This window comes from Hibiscus syriacus, unplaced genomic scaffold, assembly GCF_006381635.1.
Source record: "Hibiscus syriacus cultivar Baekdansim isolate YM2019G1 unplaced genomic scaffold, ASM638163v2 tig00111758_pilon, whole genome shotgun sequence".
In the NCBI taxonomy this organism is placed as follows: domain Eukaryota; kingdom Viridiplantae; phylum Streptophyta; class Magnoliopsida; order Malvales; family Malvaceae; genus Hibiscus; species Hibiscus syriacus.
This window is the reverse complement of record NW_024063170.1, coordinates 940,942-968,716: the sequence shown is the minus strand read 5'-3', so window position 1 is coordinate 968,716 and position 27,775 is coordinate 940,942. Positions and strand designations below refer to the sequence as shown.

The window sequence follows — 27,775 nt, the reverse complement described above, 5'->3', positions numbered from 1 at the left end:
TGACCGTCCATATGTCATGTTTGAGTTATCAATTTAGTTCATCTGTCATGTCATTCGTTATATTATCAACCACCGTGGATTGTCACGTCAACATCGTAGACTGCCACGTTAATATCGTAAACTGCTATGTTAATACCATAACGGTCAAAAACAAAAAATGTTTGTCAAATAACCACATTAGATTTATTTTATGAGTTGAAGGACCACATAGAGAGAAAAAAAGAGTTAATTGTATCATACATCCTCAAACTATGGTTCTTATTTTAAATTAATCCCTAAACTTTTAAATATTCAAAATTCATACTTAAACTATGACTATCATTATAAATTAGTCCTCAAACTTTTGAACATTCTATTTTCATCCCCAAACTATATCTTTCATTCTAAATTGGTCCCTAAACATTTTCAACATTTCAATTTTTTCCCAAATTATATGTATAAATTAATCACATTCCATGTTAGTAAAATCGTTAGGTCAACTTATATTATTATGTGTTTGAAAAAAAATAAAGTTTAGGGTAAACTATATTTGGATGAATTTGAGATGAAATTAGAAGGTTTAAAAGTTTAGGGATCAGTTTAGAATAAGAGTTATAGTTTGAGGAATAAATTGAAACGTTCAAAAAGTTTAAGGACTAATTTAAAATGAGTATCATAGTTTGAGAATAAAATTAGAATATTTAAAAACTTAAAAACTAATTTAAAATAAAGATCCTAATTTAAAGACATATAATATAATTAACTTAAAAAATTAATCACATTTTTTTTAAATACAGCAACTACTTATTTTTTTCCCCCAAATAGAAAACACTTCAAGATATTAGTTTTATAGTCTTAAACCCCTTTAAACAGGCCCAATACCGCGATCCATTCTCCACAAGCAAACGTGTTTGAAAACTGGAGTAAATTACCATTAAACCCACCAAACCCAATGGCTATCTACGTAAATTTGATTAACATAAAGGGTGAAGATTGAAACAAAACCCTAATCCCAAAGTTTTCGCCTATAAAAAAGAGCTGCGATGTTCATATCTTTATACTGTCTTCTTATATATATATTTTTTCTTCCTGTTTTCACTTTTTATTTAATCATAGCTTAAATTTTTTTATTTGCTCTTTAAGCATGGGTCTCTCACTGATGATTCGGTAAGATGACGAGTCCGATTTTTTCCCATTCTTTCAAATCGTGACGACAAATCGAGGCATTTGTCTGAGAGAAATCCATGTCACTTTTTTCATGTTTTTTAAACTAAAAATTTTAAAAATATTTTTTTTCATGTCCCCCTTTGTAATTTAGAAAATATATTTTTGATTTTTTTTAAAGGTGTTGTTTGTGGTGAGTGCAGCGATGATCGAACATGGTATAGTAGGGTAAAAGACGAGCATGGTTTATCTTTGCGTTGATTACATTTTCAAGCACTTATGAGCTGCCGCAGTCATTAAATTATTTTTAAAGCAATGGTTTTTTTTCTAAGAATTTAAGTTAAACAAACATTGATTCCAAAATAATCTTATTTTTTCTCGTTTTATTAAAGAATTATTCTAATTGTACTGAAACACAGGACAATATTATAATTTTGGGTAAACTATGCATTTAGTATTTTAATTATCAGTTTTAATATATTTTAGTACCTAAATTTTTATTTTTTATTTAAATTATATTTAAAATTTAGTTTTTCATTTCATTTTAATACTTTAAAATTTTTAATGCAATTAGTACCTCAGTTATTATTTTTGTTTTGTTTTAGTGGCTAAATTTTTAACTACGAGTTTTGTTTTATTTTAGTGGTTAAATTTTAAATTTTTTAAAAGGTTTAAATGCACCATTACTTCTTAAATTATATTGTTTGTAGTTACTCACTAAATTATTTTTTGAGATATTTTGTTACTTAAAATTTAAATCAGTACGTTTTCAAAACTCTGATAAATAACCTGTTAATAATTTATATATTTAATTACTCAATTATTGATGTAATTTTATTTTGGTCAAGACAATTATTCTTATATTAAAAAAAAAATCATCGAACTTAAATTTTTGTTATATTTTGGTTATTCAATTTAATTAGATTTAATTTTCAAATTTATGATATATAAAAAATTATTTATATCACATATTTTTATACTTGAAATTGATGATTTAGTTATTAATTGCGTAATTTATCCTACAATTTTTTTGAAAATTTTTTAGGTTGTATATTTTTAATTTGAAAATTTTTTAGGTTGTATATTTTTAAACTTTCAAATTCATCGTTAATCTTGATGATACTTTATCGTAGTCAAGCTTGCTTAATGATTTAGAGATTTATATATAATTTCACCAATTGAAGAGATGCAATGCTAAAGCATAATGCCAAATGCAGTCAAGATTTTAGTAATTGATACATTAAAATAACAATTTTTAATTTTAAAAATATTTGAAATATTGAAACATTAATATTGAATTATTTAAATATAACACTTTCAATATTATTCAGCATAATAATTCATTTCTCAACAATATATAATACACTATTTGTACTTTATTATCTGGATAAAATAGTTTCTAATATTATTATATTAAAATAATAAATTATATAGGAAAATAACTACATCTTCAAGTATAAGATATCTATTATATATAAAGCATTTTTATTCGTTTTGTTATTAACGAATCCTAAAGAAATATAGGTGAGCATTAATATTTGTTTAAAAACAAGGTGAAGTATATGTTTGTAAATGAACCGAACCAACACAATCGAGAGTATGTTTATATTTGTTCGTTAATTTTAATTGAACAAATGAATGAATATTAATAACTAAAAGAATGAAATTTTTGTTAGTGTTTGTTCATTAAGAAAATTAATTTGTTTGTGTTCGTTCATGTTTGTTCGTTAAAATGATAAACTAACACAAATGTACAAACGTGAGCAAATACAAATGAGCGGACATAAATAAATGTAAATGAACATAAACAAACTGACATAAAATTAATTGTGTTTATCTATCAAAAAAATTAATTGTGTTTATATTTGAGAAGATTTTTTTCTTTTCAAATAAATTTTAGGGTAAAGTATATAAATAGTCACTGTACTTTTAGGGTGCTTACATTTTGGTCACATAACTTTTGAAAACTAGCAATACAATCATCAAACTTTTAGTTTATTTTCATTTTGGTCCATGTCGTTACCTTCCGTTAGTGTTTGATGACGTGACACTTAATTGCCGTTAAAGCCCTATCTTCTTCTTCTTCAACATTTCACAAACCGTGGCTGACCAAGTTGTTGAACAATATTTTATAATATTTTGATATAACAAATTAAGACAAAATGTTTTTGGACTTGATTGAATTTGTTCAAAGTTTTCAAAAATAATTCAAATTCCATTAAATTAGAATTTGAACACAAAACAGTTTTCTGGGTATGTAGTATCGATACTCTTCTTACAATATCGATACTACATTAACAGTACCGATATTGTTCATGTGGTATCGATACAAAAGGTAAGAGAAGTATCGATACTCTCTAGGTAGTATCGATACTACCAGTTGTTTTTAAATTGCTCAAATCTAAAATGCAAAATAGGTACCGATACTCAAGGGTAGAGATGAACATTTGTCGGATTTCAATCCGATCCGGATCGGTTTTTATCCGATCCGGTTTTTTCTCATAGAAAAAAAACCGGTTTATAAAATAACCGGTTCGGTTTTTAACCGGTTTGGAGAGCCGGATATCCTAACCGGTGTAATCGGTTTCGGTTTTAAAAAAACCGGTTTTTTTAAAAAACCGGTTATAAAAAAACCGATTTTAATATTCCAGATTGCTCATAGGGAATCGATTCCCCCCCAAGGGGGTACCGATTCCTCACTGAATGGTTTGGCTCCGAGATTTCCAGAATGCTCGGAGGGAACCGATTCCCCCATAGGGGGTACCGATTCCCCCTATTCAACGGTCGAAATATTTGAATTTTACACTTAGGGAACCAATTCCCTATGAGAGGAAACCGATTCCCTATGAGAGGGTACCGATTCCCCCACGCTCCAAGCATTTTTATTAAATGTTTTCACACTTAAAAGGCTATATTATCTTCATTAATTATCACTAACGTTCAGAAGTGATTCAAGGTGTATTTAAGCAAGCTTAGAAGCCATTGATCAAAGACAAGAAACATCAAGCAACTAGAATCAAGAGAGAATCAAAGAGAAAGCATCAAACCTCAAGTTCGATAAATTCAAATACTTAATTGAAATACTTAATTAACTCAACATAATTGAAATACTTAAATACTTCCAAGTTTGATAAATTCAAATACTTAAAAACTTCCAAGTTCGATAAATTCAAATACTTAAAAACTTCAAGTTCGATAATTGAAACAAAGTTTACGATAATTGAAATAAAGTTATAACATTGCCATCTCTTCTTCATCATCTTCGCCTTCTTCGTTTGGAGGGGATATTCCAAGTTCGACTTCTTCAATGTGTAAGTTTGCTTCCAAATCGGTATCAATTGCATCTTCTAGGGTGGTGATATGTTGCTTACGAGCCGCTCCATCCAAATAATCCTTTAAACAAATGCATACTTCCACCGAATCGGGACTTAGTCTTGATCTCCGTTGCTATATAACCCTGCCACTAACAGAAAAAACGGATTCTGAAGCTACCGTAGAAGCTTGGACGGTTAGTAAATCACGGGCCATGGCGGCTAGAATCGGAAATTGTGCTTCCTTTTCTTTCCACCAAGCCAAAATATCCAAACTTTCAAACTCTTCAAATGTCATTTTTGATAGAAAATCGCATGACATGTAATTTCCCAACTCGCTACTTGGGGTGGTAGTACGTGATCGTTTGGATTGGGAATTTACAAGAGTGTTAAAAAGATTCAAATTTATGTTACTTGGACGTCTACTAGATGATTCCGCATTCATTCTCATTTGATCGTGTATTACACTACTTGATCCGTATTTAGTTAAATAAATTGCAAACATGTCTCGAAAACATTTGTTAAAATAATTTATTTGGTTTTGGACAAAGTTGGGTTCATCATCGGTTAGATTAAAAGCAAACGCAATTTGTTCAATTAGTGTTTCAACCCCACCAACATTTAACGTTGGGTTTAAAGCGGCGGCACAAGTAAAAATGGGGGGAATCTCCTTAAAATATTTTAAAAGTTTTTCCTTCATTGCAAAGCCAATTTCTTGAAAAACTTCGGTTTCAAATTCAAAGTCATTTAGTCAGGTAGCCAACAAAATATTTGATTAAGAACCAACGGGCTAGTAGGGTAATAACACCGGATAAAAAAGTTGTTGCATTTTTAAAAACCTCAAGCAAATCGGTTATTTTGGCTATAGTTTCCCAACTCGAATCCGGATAAATGTTTGGGACATGACCCCTCTCGAAAAGCCGATCGTGAAATGTTTGCAATGTTTCTCTTTGCCTTAAGGCAGTATGCATCATCATCCAAGTTGAGTTCCAACGAGTTGGACAATCCAAATTAGGACCCAAAGCTTTTTATTAACGGACTTACAAAATCGTTTATAATCATTTAGTCTTTTGTTGTTGTTACAAAGAACCGATTTTATCATTGTTTTAAATTCTAATCTAATCGGCTCAATAACCTCCAAACCGGCTTGCACGGATAAATTAATTATGTGTGCAACGCAACGGGTATGAAAAAACGCACCGTCTAAAATCGGTGAAAGTAATATTTTCAATCTTGGAACCGCGTTTGTATTATTCGATGCATTATCAAAGGATATAGAAAAAACTTTATTTTCTAATTTATAAAGACAAATTACCCTTTTTAAAAGTGTAAATAAATTAGCACCGGTATGCGGCTCACCGAATAATTCAAACGCGATTGTTCTTTTCATCATTTGCCAATTATTTTGATCTAACCAATGTGACGTAACGGCTAAAAAAGAATTTCCGGTATTATGAGGGGAACTCCAAACGTCACATGTAAGCGACACACCATAACGGTGTTCTTGGAATCCTAAAATCATTTTTTCCCTCGCCGTACGCCACATTTTTATAGCATCTCTTCTAAGGGTAGTACGACTTACTTGAGTATAACGTGGTTGCATTAGTTGTTGAATTGTTATCGTGAAATCTTCATCATCAAAGTGGTCGAACGGCAATGCTTTTGTAATCACGAACTTTGTAAACGCTTCTCGTAATTTTTCGTTGTCGTAAACAAAAACACCACCTTGCGGTGTAAGATTCGATTGACTAGGATCTGATCTTGAGCGAAGTGCCTTGCATGATTTTGTCAAATGGTTCTTCAACGTTGTGTTTCCTTCCGATGCAAGAAACTTTAGACAAAGTTTACAACGCGCCCTCCTCGAGCCATTTGACATCTCACATAAATCGTAGTGATCCCAAATGTCTTTGTTTCGAGTGTGTTCGATCACTCTCACGACTTCAAGGTTTCCCCCGACGGAAGATTCAGCCGTGTTACTCATGATGAACAAAAAATTACAAAAGTAAGATTTGAGAGATGTTTAAGTGTTGTGTAATAAGATTTGAGAAATTTGTAATCAACCAAATACATCCCCAACCTATTTATACATGTTTAGGGTGGTAAAATGGTAATTTTTTAAAGAAAAAAACGGTCAAAAACGGTCACAAAACCCTCCCAACGACTATATTAACGGCTAGTTTTTTAAACCCAGACCGGTTTTTTTTTCCGGATAAAAACCGGTTTTTTTCAAACCGGTTTTTTATCCGGTAAAAAAACCAGTCTAGGTTTTTTCTCCAAACCGGTTAAAATAACCGGTTTAAAAAAAATCCGATCCGGTTAAAAAAAACCGGTTTTTCCCAAATCCGGTTTCGGATATTTTTTTCGTAAAATCGGATATTCGGATTTTTTGTGCACCCATACTCAAGGGGTACCGATACTACTTTACACAGTTATATCGATACCATGAAGCATAATATCGATACTGGTCAAGCCCAATAGTCTTCAACGGCTAGTTTATTTAAATATTACAAAGGTAGTATCGATACTCATTAAATGAGTACCGATACTTCCTGTTCTGGGTAGTTTTATTTTGCAGAAAATTAATCCCCAACGACTCCAAAACATCCCTAATGGCTAGAAACAACCACAAACTCATTCTAACATATAAAAACAAGTTGAGGACACTTGAAGAAGGTGACAACACCTATACAAGTAATAGAGATCAAGAGAAAAGCTCTTTCACTCTTTATCTTTCCTTTTCTCTTGTACATAAGTGTGTTTGAGCTCATTGCAAATCTTTTAATTATTTTTCTTATGAGCTTAAATCTTGTAAACACCCTACCTTTGAGATGTTTCCTTGTTTACTTCTTTTAACCTTGTAAAAAGGGAGTGGTTTTAGTTTAGCCATTGAAAAACTAAGGGTTTTGTAAAGGTTACTCTTAAACCTAGAAAAAGAAAGAACAAATTAGTGAATTTATTAGAAAATGCTTAGTGTGGAGCTAAGGTAGTGGATGTAGACTTGGTTTAGAAGTTGAACCACTATAAATCATTGTGCAGATTTTCATATCTTTTATCTTCCATACCCAAAATTTTTCAATTGGCCAATTCACCTTGTCTTGGTAATTATTCGGTTGTTCAATTGAGCTTCATCGATCCTAACAATTAGTATCAGAGCTTGACTCATTAGAAGGTTTAAAAACCTTGAGAAGATCCTTGAAGAAGTTCTACCAATTCCCGATACAATCGAGAAGATGACTTTAACCTCCAACTCCTACTACATTGAAGACTCTCAATCAGTGAACAAGTTACCTTATTTCAATGGAAAAAATTATGCTTATTAGAAGAATATGATGATTCTTTTCATTCAAGTTAACGATCTAGGAGCTTGAAACTCAATTATGAAGGGATACTCCATTCTAACCGATGAGATGAATGATTGGAGTGATGGAGAGAATAAGAAGTTCCAACTCAATGTAAATACTATGCACATTCTATTTTGTGCATTAGGCCTGGATGAATATGAAAGAGTCTCATCTTGTTCAAATGCCAAGGAGATACGAGACAAGCTCCAAGTCACTCATGACGGAACCAATGAAGTGAGGGAAACCAAAATTAATCTTCTCAATCATAGCTATGATAATTTCAAGATGAACCCGAATGAAGACATCAAAACTATGACGTATAGATTTATTCTCTTTCAAAGTCTTGGCAATCGAAGAAGACGACGATAATCGAAGCTAAGAACCTAAAGTGTATCACTCTTGATGAGCTTATTGGTTTTCTTCTCACTCATTAGTTGATGGTAAAAGAGGAAGAAGACAAAGAAGAAGAAAATAAAGAAAAGAAAAACAAGAAGAATGAGGAGGTAGTCATTGCCTTCAAATGCACCAATGAGAAATCAAGGCTCAAGTGAAGAGGTGGATGATGATGAAGAAGAAGAGATGGCCAAGCTCTTCAAAATATTCAAGAGATTCATGACTTCTAAGAAAGTGAAACATGAATCAAGCTAAAAGAAGAGTCCCCCGGTGTGCTTTGAATGTCAAAGAATGGGGAAAGTTAAGTATGATTATCCTCTCCTAAAGCAGAAGAGATCAAGTAAGAAGAAGACATTTGTGGCGGCTTGGGGTGATGGAGATGACTCCAACGTTAAAGATGAAGTAGCCAATCTATGCCTTATGACCATCAAAGAAGATTCAATGATAACTTTCTAACTCTAGTGAATCAAATTCTTATTCTTTTAACGAGTTACAAGTTGCCTAAGATGAATTGTATTTGGAATCTGAGACCATGAATTCCAAATATAAGAAATTGATTTCAAAATTGAAAGTTGAAAATGATTTTCTCTTGAAAGGAAAATTAGATTTTGAAAAAAAAAATGAAATTTTGAAAAATGATTTTGAGCTTTCGAAAACCAAAATTGAAGATTTGGAAAAGGAAATATTGAATTGAAAGTTAAGCTTGAATGCTTAACAAAAGAAAAAAAAATTGTTTCTAAAAACAATTCATCTATGTTAAAAATGGCAAGATGCTCACATTGACATTTTCAAATGTACATACTTGTCCTATAAAGAAAATAAAATCTTTTAAAATTAGATAAGTATGGGTTCCTTTGGGAACTAAAGACATTGACACTAACATTCTAGGACCCAAAGCAATTTGGATACCAGAATCCAAATGAATGTCTCTTTTAGGTGTGTTGGGGCAATGTGATAAAGGTAAATGATTTCAATTGCTCTTGTTACATAAAATAAGAATGGGTAACCTCTAACCTTAAAGCTTTTTGATTTTGTAAATTAGTTGCCTATTGATTTTTATGCATGCATGAGTATTGAACATGAATGATAACTTGTTATTTTCTATCTCATGTATGTTGAAAATATGTTATGATGAACATGCCTTTTAAAATGATTTTTATAAAATTCAAGTTCATCAAAATGTTTGTTTTTGGTCAAGTTGTGTTTAATTTTTTTAAATTTTTTCTTGACCTTAATTTGTTTTAAATATGTGTGCATGTGTTCTTCATTGCCTATGATATCTCTCTAACAATTGATGTCTATGTTAAATGCATAACACTTGAGAATGCTTTATGCTTATTAGTTATAATGTCTTATTTGTTATTATTGCATAAGTATGTTTGACTTGGATTTATTGAATTTCATGTGCTACTAATGTGTTTTCTTTATTATCTCATTAAAATTCAATATTCTTTTAAGTGTTAAACTTTTGTGTCAAAAGTTTTCTTGGAATGCTTTTATTGAGGGGGAGCTTTGATTTTTCAAATGATTTTATGTTAAAATTCTTATTTACACTTCATTGTTGTTTTGAACCATTAAATTTGAATTATTTTTTATATAACAAAAAGGGGGAGAAGTATAGGTTTGAAAAATTCAATTTCTCAATGAAAAAGGGGAGCTTTAATATTTTCCAAATATTTATCTTTTTTCATGAAATATTTTATTAAGTAGGAGTTTTGCCAAAACAAATTTTCAAATGTTTTGTTATATCAAAAAGGGGGAGATTGTTGAACCATGTTTTATAATATTTTGATATAACAAATTAAGACAAATTGTTTTTGGACTTGATTGAATTTTTCAAAGTTTTCAAAAATAATTCAAAGTCCATTAAACTAGAATTTGAGCACAAAACAATTTTCTGGGTACGTAGTACCGATACTGTTCTTACAGTATCGATATTGTTCATGTGGTACCGATACCAAAGGTAAGAGAAGTATCGATACTCTCTAGGTAGTATTGATACTACCAATTATTTTCCAAATTGCTCAAATTCCAGAACGCAAAATAGGTATTGATACTCAAGGGGTACCGATACTACTTTACACAGTGGTATCGATACCATGAAGCATCGTATCGATACTGGTCAAGCCCAACGATCTTCAATGGCTAGTTTATTTAAATATTACAAAGGTAATATCGATACTCATTAAATGAGTATCGATACTTCCTGTTCTGGCAGTTTTATTTTATAGAAAATTAATCCCCAACGGCTCCAAAACATCTCCAATGACTAGAAACAACCACAAACTCATTCCAACATATAAAAATAAGTTGAGGACATTTGAAGAAGGTGAAAACACTTATCCAAGCAATAGAGGTAAAGAGAAAAGCTATTTCACTCTTTATCTTTCCTTTTCTCTTGTACATAAGTGTGTTTGAGCTCGTTGTAAATCTTTTAATTGTTTTTCTTGTGAGCTTAAATCTTGTAAACACCCTACCTTTGAGAGGTCTTCTTGTTTACTTCTTTTAACCTTGTGAAAAGGGAGTGGTTTTAGTTTAGCCATTGAAAAACTAAGGGTTTTGTAAAGGTTACTCTTGAGCCTAGAAAAAGAAAGAACAAATTAGTGAATTTGTTAGAAAATCCTTAGTGTGGAGCTAAGGTAGTGGATGTAGACTTGGTTTAGAAGTCGAACCACTATCAATCATTGTGCAAATTTTCCTATATTTTCTCCTCCATACCCAAAATTTTTCAATTGGCCAATTCACCCCCTCTTGGCAATTATTCGGTTGTTCAATTGAGATTCATCAATCCTAATACAAGTAATCTGAGGTATTCCATCAGCACCATGATTCGTTTCCAATAAAAAACGATGTTGGTCAAGAAGACAACGACTCACCACATTATGAAAGCAATGCTTCAATGGCAAATCTGAGGTATTCCATTAACACCTCGACCAGCGGCAAGGGTTCTCATCCTCACATGATGTTGTTGCCGTGGATTCAGCATTATTCATGGCATTTTCCTTATTCATCTTCGCTCGAGAACAATTTTGGCCAAATCAAACTCATCGACTCTATCGTCAAAGAATAAGACCATATTTATTCATTGATTGCCGTTGGTGATGTGTTATACATCGACATCGATAGCAAAACCATCCGTGTCTGGAGAAATTGAAGGAGTTTTTGGGTTTCAAAGCTAAAAGTGGGTTGGTCAAAGCCATTATTGTGTTGGATGATTTGGTCTTCACTGGTCATCAAGACGGTAAAATCCATTGCTGTAAAGTTTTGTTGTCGAACCCTAGTGTGATCAAAAGACATGGTAGTTTCCCGAATTTCATCGATTTCCTCAAAGGCTCCATTAAACTGAAGAACTACGTTGAAGTTCAGAAAAAAAATAGTGTTCTTCGGATCAAGCATTTCTATGTTATTTCGTGCTTAAAACCATGAAAGTATGGTGGATATCCAATTTCAAGTGCTTGGAATCCATCGACGATGCTATAAACTCCGTCCTCGTCGATTTCAATGGTTTCGTGTTCACCGACGGGACGATCAAGGCCTGGAAGAAAGAGTTTCTAGAGAAATGAACGAAGCATTCCATGGTTCAAATGTTGTTGAAGCAAGAGAATGATGTGACGACGTTGGCCATGAGCAGGTAATCGACGACATTATATTGCGGATCGTTCGACAGACTCGTCAACTTCTGGGAACATGGGAACTAAAACCTACCGCACTGTGGGCTTTGAAAGGGCCATAAAATGGCGCTTATCTGCATGGCTACCGTACGGAACTTGATATTCACCGACTCTGCTGATAAGAGCATATACATTTGGAGGCGGGAAGAATGCGTCATCCACATGTGTCTCTCGGTCCTAACCGATCACATCGACCTGGTGAAATGCATAGCTATTAAAAAAGATCGCGACACATTGAGCAACACCAACCGCAAGTGGATGGTTTATACAGTTTGTGAAATGTAGTAGTAGTAGTAGAAGAAGAAGAAGAAGGGGTTAAATGCAGTTAAGTGCCACGTCATCAAACACTAACGGAAGGTAACGACAGAGATCAAAATAAAAATGAACTAAAAGTTTGATGACTGTACTGCAAGTTTCAATAGTTGGGTGACCAAAATGTAAGCGCCCTAAAAGTTCAGGTACTATTTATATACTTTATCCTAATCTTTAAGATTTATATTTTCTTTAATTGATTTGAGTGTTTTTATTTGGGTTCAAAATTAATTAGGTTTTAAAATATTAATGGGTTAAATTTTTTTAGGTGTTAGTATTTCAAATATGCTTGAAGATTGAATCGAATATAAACGAATGAACATAAATAAACATAAACGAATATAAACAAATGTTCACGAACATAAATAAACGAAGTGTTCGTTCATTTAATTAAACGTACATTATATCTTATTCATGCATGTTCGTTTAATAAATAAATGAACTTTCCACAGAACGGTTAGCCGAATGTTCGGTTTGTTTACAGGCTTAGCGAAGTATATAAATTATACCTCAATTATAGGGTGTTGTTAAAAATTATAAAATAGTTTCCAATAATGGAGCATTGCTTTCTTGTGTCCTTCGATTTTTAAAAGTTATAAAATGGTCACCTAAATATTCATATGTCTAAAATTCATATTTTTTGTTAAAAATTTGATGATCATTTAAGTTGGATGTTATCATATTTACTTAGATATGATGAAATTTGATTCTTGAACCGATTGAGTTGAATTTTATAAATCGACTCTCCGTTTATATTTTACTGTCGAGTCAATGCCTGAAAATATTATGTTGTCGAGCCAGTGTGTAAAAGCAACAACGATGTTAGTATACATTATTAAAATATAATTTTATTATATCTCATTCAACAAGTAGACGTCTAACTCAAATGGACATAAATCTTTTAACAAAAAAGATGAGTTTAGAATATATGAATAATTAGGTGATGATTTTATAATTTTTAATAATCGGATGATTTAACAAAATATCATTATATGAGTTGAAGGAATCAGCAAAACAATATCCTGAGAGACCATTTGACTACTTTACTCAAAATTGATAACGCTAATATCCATTTCATTACTTTTAAAGCTTTAATACTAAAAAGATAAATTTATTCATACTTCAGTGACCATTTAATTTAGTGTTAACAATTACACCTCTTGCAATTATTCTGCCAGATTCAAACCAACCCTGAAATTTTCCCATATTATATATATACTTTAATCAGCTTTAAATTCCTTAAAATAATTCATGTTAAGCTTTGATTAATACTAACACGCCTACGACTATAATTTGACCTCCCACACGCTTATAAATCGGCAATGCCAATAGAAATCCTACATTAATTAAATATAATTATTTTTAAATATTTCAATATAATTTTTAAATATATATTTAAAATTTGATCAAAATAAATCAATTTATAAAAATCAATCTAACCAATCTATCTACTCGATTATTAAATTTAAAATAAACTGGTAACCTATCAAACTAATAAAATAATTCCATTCTTAAAACTAAGTAATTTAAACCCAATAAATCACACCAAACCAACTAATTCGGATAAGTTGCTCAATACTCGCCCTCATAAATAACTTGAAAATTTAAAGTAAAAAAAAAAATAAAACAAAAAGAAATGCAATAAGCGGCCAAAACCAAGGGAGCAAATTTCAGAGAGTAATTGAACTGCTGAGAGTTCTCATTTTCTTTCTTTCTTTCTTTTCTATAAACAGAGAATTTGAGATAAGAAAGATTGAAAGCGGGCTAAGGGGTTTTTTGATCTTTGAGAAAGGGATTAATAGCAGTGTTTTTTTCTTTCTGTGTGTGGTTATGGGAGATGAAAAATCGACAATATTATGGAAAGTAGAGATATTGAGCTTCTAATACCAGTCGCCGATTCCGTCCACGATGATTCCTCTAAACCGTCTTCTTCTTCATCTTCCCCACTTCATGCCGGTCAAGAGGTCTCTTTTGCTCTCATTTCCTTTTATTTTATAGTTACTGTTTAACTATTGTTTAATTCGTTTGACTCGGTCTTGAGCTGTTCGTGCCGCTAATTTTAAGATTGTAACCACAATTTTTTGAACTAATGGAGCTTAACGAGGTTTTGTTTGGTTAAATTTGTTGCTAACGGAGAGTAGTTGGATGTTTTAGATCGGGTTTTAATTGATAAATATTGATTCCGTAAGTGTTATGGAAACTGAACATTTGTTTTTTCAAGCTTAAAATGCTCTGGGAAGCTTGTTAAAGCTCATAACATTGAATATTCCATAACTTGTATATATGCATTGAGCTACTGAATCCCTCTGTTAATGCACTTGAATGAATTTTGGGTTTAGGGTAGCAGGCTTAAATTTGAAGTAACCCTTCTGCTTATGTGACTTGATGACATTCAGGGACTGACATAGGATTCTATGTTGGGGGCAGGGCGAACTTTAACTTTTAAAATTACAGGGGGGAAATAGATTTTCAATAGAAAATACATAGAAAAAATCTAAAATAGATAGTAATTTTAAAATTTCAAGGGGGTCCATCCCTGATGACATTATATTTCCTAGTTGATGGATTGGGTGAAGTCCTGAAGAAAATAGTTATGGCTCCTAATGAAATCTGTCGAAAATAATGTTTTCAGTTTGTTGCCTATATAGGAATTATATGATTGTTCTTGTCTATGAACTCATTTAATTAGTGCGTACGATGCTTTTAAATATGCTTGACAAGCCTTGTTTTATGCAGACCTTTTACAAAGCTGCTAGGAGTTGGGCTTCTAAGAAGTTCATGACAGGATGGTAAGTGCCATTCTTTCATATCCATACTCCAGATTTATGGCCTCATGATGGATTTTTGTGTAACTATAATCTGTATGATATTTCCTTGTGAAAAGAATTGATATGTTCCAATTTAGCTTCATGTCTTGTATCATTGATCATGATTGAAAATGCTTTCACTAATACATCAAACTTAAATGTCTCCATGGTTCGAGGTAGGCTATAGTTGAGACATATCTTGTCATTTTGGCTAAATAATTACAGTTGCCAAAAAAATGAATTCTCCTAAGCAAAACTGTTTTTCCTTTGATGTATGAGATCCAAATATATAAATTTCATTGTTAAAGGATAAAATTGGATTTTAAATTTGATAAAGAAAATTGTGAGCTATTAATACCATATGCTATTTATCTTCTATTAAAATTGTTGGCCGTCTTGAACTTCCTTTGCTATTTATATTTGATCTTACAAAATGGGATTCTTTCCATCATGACTTTTTGACCTTTTATTATATTAACTTTAATTTTAGTATTTATGGTTCCAGTAGAGAATAGCCGAATATACATATTTATAGCATCATATCTTATAGAATTTTGATAGTCATTTGCGTTGCTGTTGTAGCAGTTGTTGATTCTTAGTTTTTTGCAGCGTTATTCTGTTTCCTATAGAAGTCACGTTCTACATAACATGGTGGTTTATTCACTTTGTGGATGGCTTTTTCTCTCCGATTTATGTTCATCTTGGAATTGATATAGTCGATAAGCATCTCATTAGTTGGCAGCTAAAAACCTTTCTTTCTCCTTTCGATCTAAACATGTGAATTTCGTTCATTGTTGTCAAAGCTTTTATTCCCCCGTCCTCCTTTATCGTTGAATTTGTAAACATTTTTCAATCTTTCTTGAAGGTTTATGATGATGAGCACTGTAGTGTCTGCAACGTTTTAGAAATTCTAGCCAGTAGAAGTGTATATTGTGAGAGCATCAATGATATTCTGGACTGGAGGAATCTTCTTCTATTGTCAATCATCTTTGGCTCTTTGGCTCTTTGGCAATAGCTTAATTCTTCTGTTATTATTCACATGAAATATCCATAGAACCACAGTTTTCATGGGATTTTAGTGTAGGACAAAGTGCTTGTTTGAGATTTCACTTTTAGCTGTCTACTATCTTTAAAGGTTATCTTGCTGAACATGATATGTATGGCAAAATGGCTAGAATGGATTCTCCGGAAGGCCCTTGCGAATGATTTACGAGTTTAACTGATGTATCTCAATAGCAGTCCATTTTGTTTTGGTTAATAAAGTTTAGGTCAAGAGTGTCTCCCCCCGTCCAAGGCCAAGGCATACCTAAGACCCAATTGAGATTTACATAGGACTTTACAGATTGTCCACCAAGAGTGACAGTGGTGGGATTCAAACTTGGGCTTACAAGCTCAAATTCTTGAATCTCAACCACTTGTGCCAACACTCGTTGACAATACCAGTTCATTTTTTACTAAACGGGTTACTCTGGTATTCTAGTTACCTAACAAGTTTCTTGATGTCTGCTTCCTTGATAGGTCTTGGATTTATAACTTCTTTAACATTCATCTTCTTGATTGGGGTATTCATGTCATCTTGGTTGGGAGCATTTTTCCTGAGCCTTGGCGAGTGGTTTATCAAGCGGATGCCATTTGTTCGACATATCTACAATGCTTCCAAGCAAATTAGTTCTGCCATATCTACAGATCAGAACACACAGGCCTTCAAGGAAGTAGCCATCATAAGGCATCCACGTGCTGGGGAATGTGCATTTGGGTTCATCACATCATCTGTTACACTGCAGGTGTGCAAATAAAGCTTTTTGTTCCCTTTAAGTTATCGGTCTGTTCGGTTTTAGTCCTTCAACTGTTAAAAAGTCTTAAAAAAATCAATGTTTCTCGACTACTGTTTCACTTTCATAGCTATATCGAGAGTGTTGGATTTATTCTTATGATTTTGAAATGCAGAGCTACTCCGGTGAAGAAGAGCTATGTTGTGTATATGTTCCCACGAATCATCTTTACGTTGGTGATATATTCCTTATCAATACCAAGGATGTTTTCAGACCAAATCTGTCGGTCCGTGAAGGAATCGGTGAGCGATCTACTTCTTCCGTTATTATTTACAAATGCAAATGGATTAAACGGGGAGGGGACATGAAATTGCCACTTCACCTGAGGATGGTTTCTCCTGTTGTGAAGTGGTAATCTATGTTACTGAGCTTGGGTGTGAATGCGAGATACGAGTACTTTGTTAATTATTCATATTCTTCCGTTGCAGAAATCGTCGTGTCCGGAGGGATCTCCATGCCCCGTATCCTGTCAACACTCGACAAACGTTCACCTCTCAAAAGAAGTAGATCCGACGGAAGCTAGGGTTTAATGTAGCAGTTGTACGGGCTTATTTTCTCTGATATCGGATTCAAATCACCAGAGAACCCGCACGATGAACGTGTTGGCAATACAGGATCAGATTTTAGATTTTGCTAGTCGTGTGCCTGATTCTGGTGGCACATGTAACGCTGCTTGTTCACGTAGAATGTAAAACATTTTGCTCTGCAAATGTAGTTTGGTTGGAAATACGGGCTACTTGCCTGGTAGGCGGTTCGATGTTGTATTGTGTTTCTTCTTCCAACTGTTACAACAACACCGTTAAACAAGACATTTGTGTTTGTAACTTTTGATGTTCGAGGCATTCAACAAAACAACACTTAATAGTCAAAAAAATAATTTTATAATTTTTAATAGTTGATGGACTTAATAAAATAATACATATAGTTAGTGGACTATTCGTGTACTTTATCTTTTCTAAAATGTTTATTAATCTTTCACAATGTTACAATGTAAATATATGATATATCTTAATAAACATAATTATTCGAATTCAAAATTTTTAAAACAAAACAACTTTACTTTTATTATATTACCGAAGCTATTCATTGGATTGATATGTATCCTAACTTTGCAACAAAAGGAGAATTATATCAACGTCTATGGTTAAATTATGTTCAATTATGGTTTCACTGATCAATCATATAAGCATGAATCAAGTAACCTTTATAGTAAAAGAATTGTTGTTTCTTGAGAATCCGAGAGATTTGTGAGCGTTCAATGTCAAAAGATTAAAAATTATCTTTAAACATATACTATTATGTACTTGCTCCAAATAAATAAAAAAATAATGAATCATATAAAAGTAATTATAATGGGTAGAAATATAATTATAAGGCTAATATTTTTCTTATATTACTATAGATGTCTAAACGTTGACAAGAACCCTGACTTTTCTTTCCTGGTCCAGGCCCATTTAAATACACAGAATGCTTTCAGGTCCATTTAGAGTACCATTCTGTTTCGCAATTCCCGCAAAACCCTAGCTCGCTTGATTCAAGTCTCTATATAAGGTACTCTTTGGGGGCTCATAAACGTCAACGGTGTTCTCCTTCCCTCTATTCTTCTACTGCTCTGAGCTGCGCTTTTTTTTTCACTCGTCTAATTCGGATCTTTTATCCTAATTTCAATCGTCGCTTATGATTTAGGTTCTTTTGTCCTTTTTTCAAAGCAAATGATAATTGGGGCTGTGACGATTCTATCAGAAAGGTCTCGTTCGTCGTAAATGGCTGTTTTCAATAGCCTTTGCCGACCACCCATATTCCGAGTCCCCTCTTTCTTTCTCATTTCAAATTTATGATTATTTTACATATTCATGTTTTGAATCGTTACAGCTATTGATTTTGTTTGAAAGTCGGCCGATGATTAAATACTTTTAATGACAAGCATATGTCTGAAATACTTTCTGTTGAAATGCATAATCTTCTCTATGAGGCCGATTAAATCAATTTTGATCTGTTTTTCTGATTCAATTCTATATCCTTTGTTATGTTCATAAGAAATGGTAAAGTTTTTTGGCAGTGATGAAATTGGTATCATTGTAATTTATGAAAACGAATGATTACTCGTATCTCTACTGCCTTCCTTATGAGGCTTCTCTATATATTTTTAAAAAAATGTTTAATTGGTTTGATCTGATTTGTTTGAATAGAGAGGCCAAGTGATGATCGAAAAATGCATAGTTCAGCTGATAATCTCCATGATTATGAATCTGTTTTAGTCTTTCGCTCCTATCTGATGACCTCTCGTTTTGAATTTAACATTACGGGTACAATTACAATCAAATTGTAATTTATTATTAGTTTGATTAGCTATAGCAAGTAATCGAAATAAATTTTTATAAAAATTATATTTGGACTGATTAACTAAATTGGATCCAACTTGATGTTTATCTAGTTGAATTTAAACACAATCTAAACAAAGCCTAATTAATTCAGGTCTTAAGTTTCGTCGTTCTCCTGTATAATTTCAAATGATCAAACATTTAACTGCAATGAAAATGCTTAAAAAACTGTGAATTTTTGCCTCTGGACAGAACTGAATAGACGAATGCACCGGAAATATCGGCTACATTCCCAGTTGATCAATCTTTTGTTCACGGAGAATTTGCATTATGATCGATCCCCTCTGTCAACTCTTTGATCAAATTGTGCAGAATGTTGAAAATTAACCATCGATAGTTTGCTAATTATTCAGTGACCGAACATGTGTTATTTACTCCTGCGATTTATTATGTTTTCACAGCCATGCTTAATAAAAATGTTTGTCGCCTGTAAATATTATTTGGACCCAATTATTTTAGTATCTTCTTTCATAGTTTTGTTTGAAATCATGTGATTAAATTCCATTCTGTAATTCAGCCTGGATTTATCTCCTAGCAATCCTCAGCAAGAAGTCTTGTAGCTACGAACCATGCTGGTTCCAAAATAGCCCCAGCTGAAGCAATACATGTAATTATAGTATGTATAAGAATCACAAAATCATGCATTACAACAGTAGATAAATTTATCTCTTAAAAAATTAAGACAAACCCCACAAAGAAAAACGTGTAAAATACCATGGACCTCATGATTCCTCTTCTTTTTATTTGGATAATAATTAAACACCACAAAAAAGGGGAGAAACCAATAATTCACTGTATTTAACTTCTTTTGGTGATCTAGATTATCAAAAACATGTTTGTTTTATACTTCGGTTATTATGAATGACAGAAAGATGTAATGCAACGGCCTGATTTGGTCGGTGAATTTGTTGGACATATCGGTCCAAAAACGAGGAGGAAGGTGTTTCCTTGATCAAAGATCCTCTGTATCAAGATGAACAACCAAACCGAGCACAGTTTATTATATGGATTCAATTTGCACAAGGAGATGAACGGTCAATGCCAGGGATAATCTTGATCTTAGGCTTGATTTCAACTGAATCAACGCCGACGAAATGCGTACCATGAAGATCTCGAAGCAGGCATTCGGCTCTTTAACACAAGAAAAATGGATCACATATATATGGGCATTTTTGGTCATGGGGTAAAAAATGTAATGGAACACGTTGATATTTAGTTAAGGATCTACGACATTTGTTAGAGTGTTCAAGAAACTTGTCACCTCGAAATAGTTCTAATAAAATATAATTTTTTATTAAATTTTATTACTTCGCGTCAAAATGTTTAAAAAAAAAAGTAAAATCCAATCTACCTATTAGGTTTAATAAAAAATCTACCTATTGAGCTAAATAAAATTCAATCTACCTATTAGGCTAAATAAAATTACACTACCTATTGGACCAAATAAAATGTCTGCCCTATTAGGCCAAAAAATTCACAATTATTGCTCGAAATAATGATCAACCGGCCCAATTTGCCAGCAGGAGGGCAAATAGATACACTAACTAGGAAAAGTTCTTTTCTTTCAGTGTCTAAACTCCGCCACCTTATTTGTAACACTCATCTCTCGTTTACTTTTCCATATACGAGATAGAGATGCCACATCACTTTTAAAACAGTTCTTCCTTTGAAAATCCGTAATTTTTTTTTATAAAATATTTTAATTAAAACTATTATAAAACATGCATTAAACTTAATTACATAACAAAAAGTATCGTTCAAATGTTTTTTCAGAGCGTTTTTACTAAATATATTACATGCCAACTAAATACATCAAAAAGTAGACATGTATGTCATATTGTTACTGACGAGGTGACCCTTGCTTCGAAGTCCGATAATCTCCTTACTTCGCTTGTAGTAAAACCTACGAGTCATATTAACACACGCTAAGAAATTTCTTAGTGAGGTATTAATAATCATAAGCAAAATTCTCAACAAAATTATATCATAAAAATTCTAATTTCCAATAATTCTTTCAATTCCTTAAACACTCTATAGTTTACATCGGTAGTGCTAATTCCGTCATTTCTCAACCATTACTATAATATACGTGGGTAGCATACTCATTACCAATACAAAAATTCACCTCCTTATTATGACTTTCTTATGTTTGCACATACAGTGCCTATACGGAAATTCATACACTTAGTATGAATTTCTTATTTTTGCACACATAGTGCCCATACGGAAATCATACACTTAGTATGAATTTCTTAATTTCGCACACATAGTGCCCATACGGAAATTCATACACTTAGTATGAATTTCTTAATTTCGCACACATAGTGCCCATACAGAAATTTATACACTTAGTATGAATTTCTTAATTTTGCACACATAGTGCCCATATGGAAATTCATACACTTAGTATGAATTTCTTAATTTTTTCACACATAGTGCCCATACGGAAATTCATACACTTAGTATGAATTTCTTAACTTTTTGCACACAAAGTGCCATTCGATAATCACCATACATATATTAATCAATCATACATTTATGACAATCGTACACATAAGTAAATATTAAATGCACTCACCTGGCTTGCCTCGCTTTGGTATCCAAAATGCAAAGCTGATTACTCTGGAACTTGGCCTTTGCCTTTTGCTTTGCTTAACTCGGGAGCTTGTTTCGATCTATTCAATATGCATTAAATACATATACAATATCAATTTTTAGTATAGTTCCTAACAATTACACTTAAACATTACTCAAGAGTACCTATTATTAATTTTTCTATAACAATATCAACATATCTTACAATTTCTGTCTCCTTAGTATCGATACCCCTACCATGGTATCGATACTACTATACTATGGTACTGATACTCTATTACGGTATCAATACCATTTTTGCATTATGTTTTTAATGGTATCAATACCTTCCTCATAGTATCGATACCCCCTTCGGTATCGATACTGATTGCTTCAGTATCGATACTACTCAGTTGATTATTTCCATTTTAGCCTATAATATCAGTACTGTTCTATCAGTACGATACCATTACCCAAATTTTCCATTTTTCAGCCCGAAAAATACCCAAATTTGGTCAAATTTCCTTATGTTTACCCACAACAATACTATTTAACTCTTCTCTACTTATCCATACTAATTTTCCTTCATTTAGATACTTAAAATATCTAGCATCCCTCAAGATCATTTGATTCTAAGAATCACACCACATTTTCTAACTTGTTTTTAAACTCATCAAATGCTTCTAATCTCTCATTTACCTCTATGACAAGTCAAATCTACTAGTAAACATCAATAAATACTCATATCTTAACATATCATTTCAAAACCCATTTTCTTAATTCTCTATTATTTCCTCCATCTCATAGTTTTAATCTTATATAACCTTTCCTTAAGCTTATATATCACTTAAGGTTACAAGAACCAACTAGAATCAAAAGAAAACATTAGCTAAATAAAGTTTACCTTAAGCTATGGAGGAACACACTCAACCACAGGAGGAAGAAGAAGAGTAAACTAACTTAGCATAGTTTTTCACTTTCCCCTTTTTCTTAAATCCCTAATTTTAAATTAGTTTTAAATTCATTTCACTTAAAAAGACCAAAATACCCTTTCATTAATCTATCTTTTACTAATTGGTCTTACTTAAGTCATTTTTTATACTTTACCATTTATTCAATTTAGTCTTCCAAATTTTAAATTCCTTTCAAATTAGTAATTGACCTATTATTTGGGGTATTATAATTCTCCCCTTAAGAAAATTCGTCCTCGAATTTAAAGAAGTACCTGAAACGAATAAGTGTGGAATCTACTTTCTCATATCCTCATCTCTTTCCCAAGTAGCTTATCATACCTTATGATTCTACCAAAGCACTTTAACTAACGAAATCCTTTTGTTACGTAATTCCTTGGTTTCCTTAGCCAAGATTCGCACTGGTTCCTCCTCATAAGTTAAATCTGGTCGGATCTCTATTTCTCCAGGAGTAATAATATGGGATAGATTTGATTTGTACCTCATAAGCATCGATATGTGAAAAACATTGTGGATCTTATCCATATCCAGAGGTAAAGCTAACTTATAAGCTACGGGTCCAACCCTTTTTAATATCTCATACGGTCCAATGAATCTCGGACTCAACTTTCCTTTTCGCCCAAAACGTAATACTTTCTTCCAAGGAGATACTTTCAAAAATACTTTGTCTCCCTCTTGATATTCTATTTCTTTTCTTTTCAAATCTGTATAGGACTTTTGGCGATCTGAGGCTATCTTTAGATTGCTCTGGATAATTTTCACTTTATTCTCCATATCTTTCATCAAATTTGGGCCAACCAGGTCTCGATCTTTCAGTTCAAACCAATTTAATGGTGTTTTGTATTTTCTCCCATACAAAACTTCATACGGGGCCATTTTAATACTTGATTGATAACTATTATTATACGCAAATTCCGCTAAAGAAAAATACCTTTCCCATGTTCAATCACACACGCCCTTAACATATCCTCTAATATATGTATAGCTCGTTCTGACTTCTCATCTGTCTGTGGATGAAAAGAAATGCTGAAGTTCAATCGAGTATCTAATGCCTCATGTAAAGACTTCTAGAATTTTAAAGTAAACCTTGGGTCTCGATCGGACATTATCGATATAGGCACTCCATGTAGTGTAATTATCTCTTTTATATACAACTCCGCAAACTTATCCATCGAGTAATCTACTCGAACTAGGATAAAATGAGCCATCTTAGTCAATCTGTCCACTATTACCCATATCGAGTCTTTTTTACCCGATGTCAACAGTAGCCTTGAAACAAATTCCATAGTAACTCGCTCCCACTTCCACTCAGGAATGGTTATCGATTGCAGCAATCCGGAAGACACTTGATGTTCATCTTTCACGTGCTGACATGCCAAATATTTTGCAACAAACTCCATTACAACTCTTTTCATACCAGGCCACCAATAATGACTCTTCAAGTCCTGATATATCTTATTCTCACCTGGGTGCATCGTCAAAGGGATATAATGTGCCTCACAAATAATATCTTTCCTTAATTCACCATCATCGGGAATGCAAAGTCTTCCACGGTAATATAAACATCCATTATCCCTCATTTTAAAATCTTTAGCCTCTTCTTTTTTGACTTACGCCAATCTCATCAAGCATTTCTCATCTCGACCTTGCAACTCTTTTATCCGATCCAAAAGCATCGGCTTTAACTTTAATTCAGCAATCAAAAAACCATCTTCCTTTAAAGACATACGTGCATCTACAACCCTTAAAGCCACAAAATTCTTTCGACTTAGCACATTAGCTACCACATTAGCCTTTCCTGGATGGTAGTCAATAACCAAATCATAATATTTTAAGAGCTCAATCCATCTTCTCTGTCTCAAATTCAGCTCTTTCTGAGTCAGTAAATACTTTAGACTTTTATGATTCATATAAACATAGCAACGCTCACCGTACAGATAATGGCACCAAATTTTTATAGCAAACACCACTGCTGCCAGTTTTAAATCATGCATTGGGTAATTTCTCTCATGATTCTTCAGCTGTCTTAAGGTATAAGCCACAACTTTCTCTTCTTGCATCAATACACATCCCAACCCGTTATGGGATGCATCACTGTAAACAACATAATCTTTACCCGACTCAGGTTGTACAAGCACTGGGGCCACGATTACTATTTTCTTTAGAATTTCAAAACTTTTTTGGCATTTATCTGACAAAAAAAAAGGCACATCCTTATGTAAACTTAGTTAACGGCAGAGCTAACATTGAGAAGTACTTCATGAATCGCCTATAATAACCAGCAAGCCTCAAGAAACTCTGAACTTTCGTAATATTCTTTGGGGATTGCCAATCTACAATGGCTTGAATCTTTTTGGGATCCACTCTTATGCCTTATGCAGAGACTATATGACCAAAGAAATCAATCTCCGCCAACTAAATTTCGTATTTAGATAATTTTGCATACAACTTCTTTTCATGCAATAACTGAAGAACCACTCGAAGATGAACATCATGTTCCTCTCTTGACTTGGAGTACACTAATATATCATCTATAAATACCACAACAAACTGATCCAAATAAGGTTGGAATACTCTGTTCATTAAGTCCATAAATGATGTCGGAGCATTAGTCAATCCAAATGGCATTACCATGAATTCGTAATGTCCGTACCGAGTCCGAAAAGTTATCTTTGAAATATAACCATTCTCAATCTTTAACTGATGGTACCCCGACCTCAAGTCTATCTTAGAGAACACTGTTGTGCCTTTCAATTGATCAAATAGGTCATCAATCTTCAGAAGAGGATACTTGTTCTTTATAGTTACTTTATGTAACTGACGATAGTCAATACATAACCGCATAGACCCGTCATTCTTTTTCACAAATAGAACATGTGCTTCCCAAGGAGAAACACTAGATTTGATAAAACCTTTATCAAGTAGCTCTTGTGTGCTTTTAATTCCCTTAACTCCATTGGAGCCATTCGATACAGAGCCATAGAAATAGGTTCGGTGCCCGAGTAAACCTCAATCCTGAATTCTACTTCATGATCTAGAGGTAAACTCGATAATTCTTCCAAAAAAACTTCTGAAAACTCCTTAACTGTGGGAATATCATTTAATCTCACTCCCGACACTTGAGTATCTATCACATTAGCTAGAAAAGCTATGTATCCTTTTTACATCATTTTCTTTATGGTTATGGTCGATATCACTACAATTTCGCTTTATCATTTATCACTACAATTTCGGAGCCTTCCGTATCCTTTAAGAATAATCGCTTCCGATGACAATCTATCCATCTATGATGTGGAAACAACCAATCCATGCAAATGATTTCAAACTCATTAAAGGGTAACTCCATCAAGTTTGCCAAGAACACAACCCCTTGAATCTTAATTGGACATTTTCTACACACCCATGCTACCCTTGCACTATGACCCATAGAGTTCACCGCTATCATTTCACTAGAAATTGTTTCTAAAGAAATTACTCTAGTTCTAACCAATTTGGTACTAATATACGAATGCGTAGAACCAGGGTTAACTAGAATAAAAACAGGGTCAACTAGAACAAAAACAGGTTGATCAAAAAGTTAGAATGTACATGTTATGATCTTCGGATCATCCCGATCCTAATTGGTCTTTATATTATAAATTTGGGCCACTCTCTTTATCTCTTGTCGTTGGCTAGCCTCAGATTGATCGCCTGATCTTTCTTTTCCTCTACTTCTATTTGGTGTGACTACTGATCTCTCAGTTTGTGCTGATCTCTCTCTAGACTTCTTTGGATAATTTCTTGCATAGTGACAAGATTCACCACAATGAAAACAAGCGCCAGAGAGCAATCTACTTACTCCCCTACGTGGCCTGTCGTATCTCTAACATAAAGGTCTCTCTCCAACAGCTCTACCCGAGCTGGCAGGAAAAGAATTAAATTTCTTAGTTTTCTATGAAACTGTAGCAGAATCAGCTCTGTCAGTGTATCAGAAACCTGAGCCCTTGCCTCTCTTAGTATAATATATAGATGAAGACATCTCAGTCCTTTTTCCAGTATGCATACTCTGCTCCGCTACTAGAGTCTCATTTTGAGCTCTTTCAATAGCCTTAGCTCTGTTTATAACTTCTTGTAGGCTAGGCAAGTTTAAGACCAACATCATCTCTTTCAACTTAGGCCTCAAAGCCTCAATAAACCAATCCCGATGAGCTTTTTCATTAGGAACTACCTCTATAGTATAACGACTAAGTTTATTATATTCAGCCTCAAACTCGTGCACTGCTCGATCGCCTTGCTTCAAGTTAAGCAATTTCAACAGCATTGATCTCATAAACTGTTCCCCGATATAGTTTTTCTTGAACTCTTCTTGGAATTTTTTTTAGCTCACTTGTTCAGGCAATGCATACATCATCGTATTCGCCCACCACACCCGAGCTAATCGTCGGAGTAATGATACAACTCTGCCCAATTTTTCATGATCAGAGCACTGCAAACTTTCCAACATTGCCTTAACATCATTCAACCATAAATCCGCGTCCATTGGACCTTCACTTTCTTCTCCCCTGAACTCAGGAGCTCCCAAACTCCTTAACTCCTTAGGAATTAACGTTAGAGGTGTTAGAGGAGCAGGGGGAGACGGAGAAGGTTGAAACCTTGTAGAAATAACATCAAGAGCTTGCATGAAATCTCCAAACTCTGGTACTGGCATACTCTGATGTGCCGGTGCGTTTGCATTTTCAGAAGAAATCAGATGTTCGCTATTCTCCTCATAACTTTCACTACCCGATGCATCTCTATTCTCTTGTTCATCCGCTTTTCTCGAATTCGTAGAATCTGACATCTAGTATACCATACATAAAGATAATATTTAAGTTAGTAAGGAGAGACATCTGTCATATTCTTTCTATACTCTATCCGTTACCTTAACATCTTAGTGGTATGTAAACCATTTTTACATTAAAATTAAACTTGATTCGGCCGAGAATCGACTAAACCTGTAGCTCTAATACCAATAAATGTAACACTCTATCCCGTATACCTTTCCGTACACGAGATATAGA

General features: G+C 33.2%; 1 protein-coding gene and 4 non-coding genes across 6 annotated transcripts; all 5 read left to right on the top strand.

The window, feature by feature from the left end:
• Window positions 1–1,130: 1,130 nt before the first annotated feature.
• On the top strand, window positions 1,131–1,219 carry LOC120169384. The gene has a single exon (XR_005520660.1). It is a non-coding gene; the product is annotated as a small nucleolar RNA SNOR75 (small nucleolar RNA).
• Window positions 1,220–13,825: 12,606 nt separating this feature from the next.
• On the top strand, window positions 13,826–17,621 carry LOC120169287 (protein LIKE COV 1-like). Of its 2 annotated transcripts, XM_039177469.1 has the most exons (5): window positions 13,826–14,135; window positions 14,908–14,960; window positions 16,497–16,762; window positions 16,926–17,052; window positions 17,239–17,621. In XM_039177469.1, the coding sequence occupies exons 3-5, from the start codon at window positions 16,547–16,549 to the stop codon at window positions 17,331–17,333; spliced, it is 438 nt and encodes a 145-aa protein (XP_039033400.1). In that variant the 5' UTR covers window positions 13,826–14,135; window positions 14,908–14,960; window positions 16,497–16,546; the 3' UTR covers window positions 17,334–17,621. The 2 variants fall into 2 exon arrangements, with proteins under 2 accessions (XP_039033400.1, XP_039033401.1); XM_039177470.1 differs by lacking the exon at window positions 13,826–14,135 and having other exon boundaries at window positions 14,730–14,960.
• A 911-nt stretch (window positions 17,622–18,532) lies between these two features.
• Window positions 18,533–18,619, top strand: LOC120169381. Its single transcript, XR_005520657.1, has one exon. It is a non-coding gene; the product is annotated as a small nucleolar RNA Z43 (small nucleolar RNA).
• A 244-nt stretch (window positions 18,620–18,863) lies between these two features.
• LOC120169382 lies at window positions 18,864–18,943 on the top strand. The gene has a single exon (XR_005520658.1). It is a non-coding gene; the product is annotated as a small nucleolar RNA U83 (small nucleolar RNA).
• A 56-nt stretch (window positions 18,944–18,999) lies between these two features.
• Window positions 19,000–19,094, top strand: LOC120169380. Its single transcript, XR_005520656.1, has one exon. It is a non-coding gene; the product is annotated as a small nucleolar RNA snR60/Z15/Z230/Z193/J17 (small nucleolar RNA).
• The last annotated feature ends 8,681 nt before the right edge of the window (window positions 19,095–27,775 follow it).

Bases quoted from the DNA above. Each gene is read 5' to 3' on its own strand.
- LOC120169287 (XM_039177469.1), top strand. From the start codon at position 16,547: ATGTCATCTTGGTTGGGAGCATTTTTCCTGAGCCTTGGCGAGTGGTTT. The intron at 16,763-16,925 runs GTGTGCAAATAA...TTTGAAATGCAG, and splicing joins CATCATCTGTTACACTGCAG to AGCTACTCCGGTGAAGAAGA. The intron at 17,053-17,238 runs GTGAGCGATCTA...CTTCCGTTGCAG, and splicing joins GTCGGTCCGTGAAGGAATCG to AAATCGTCGTGTCCGGAGGG.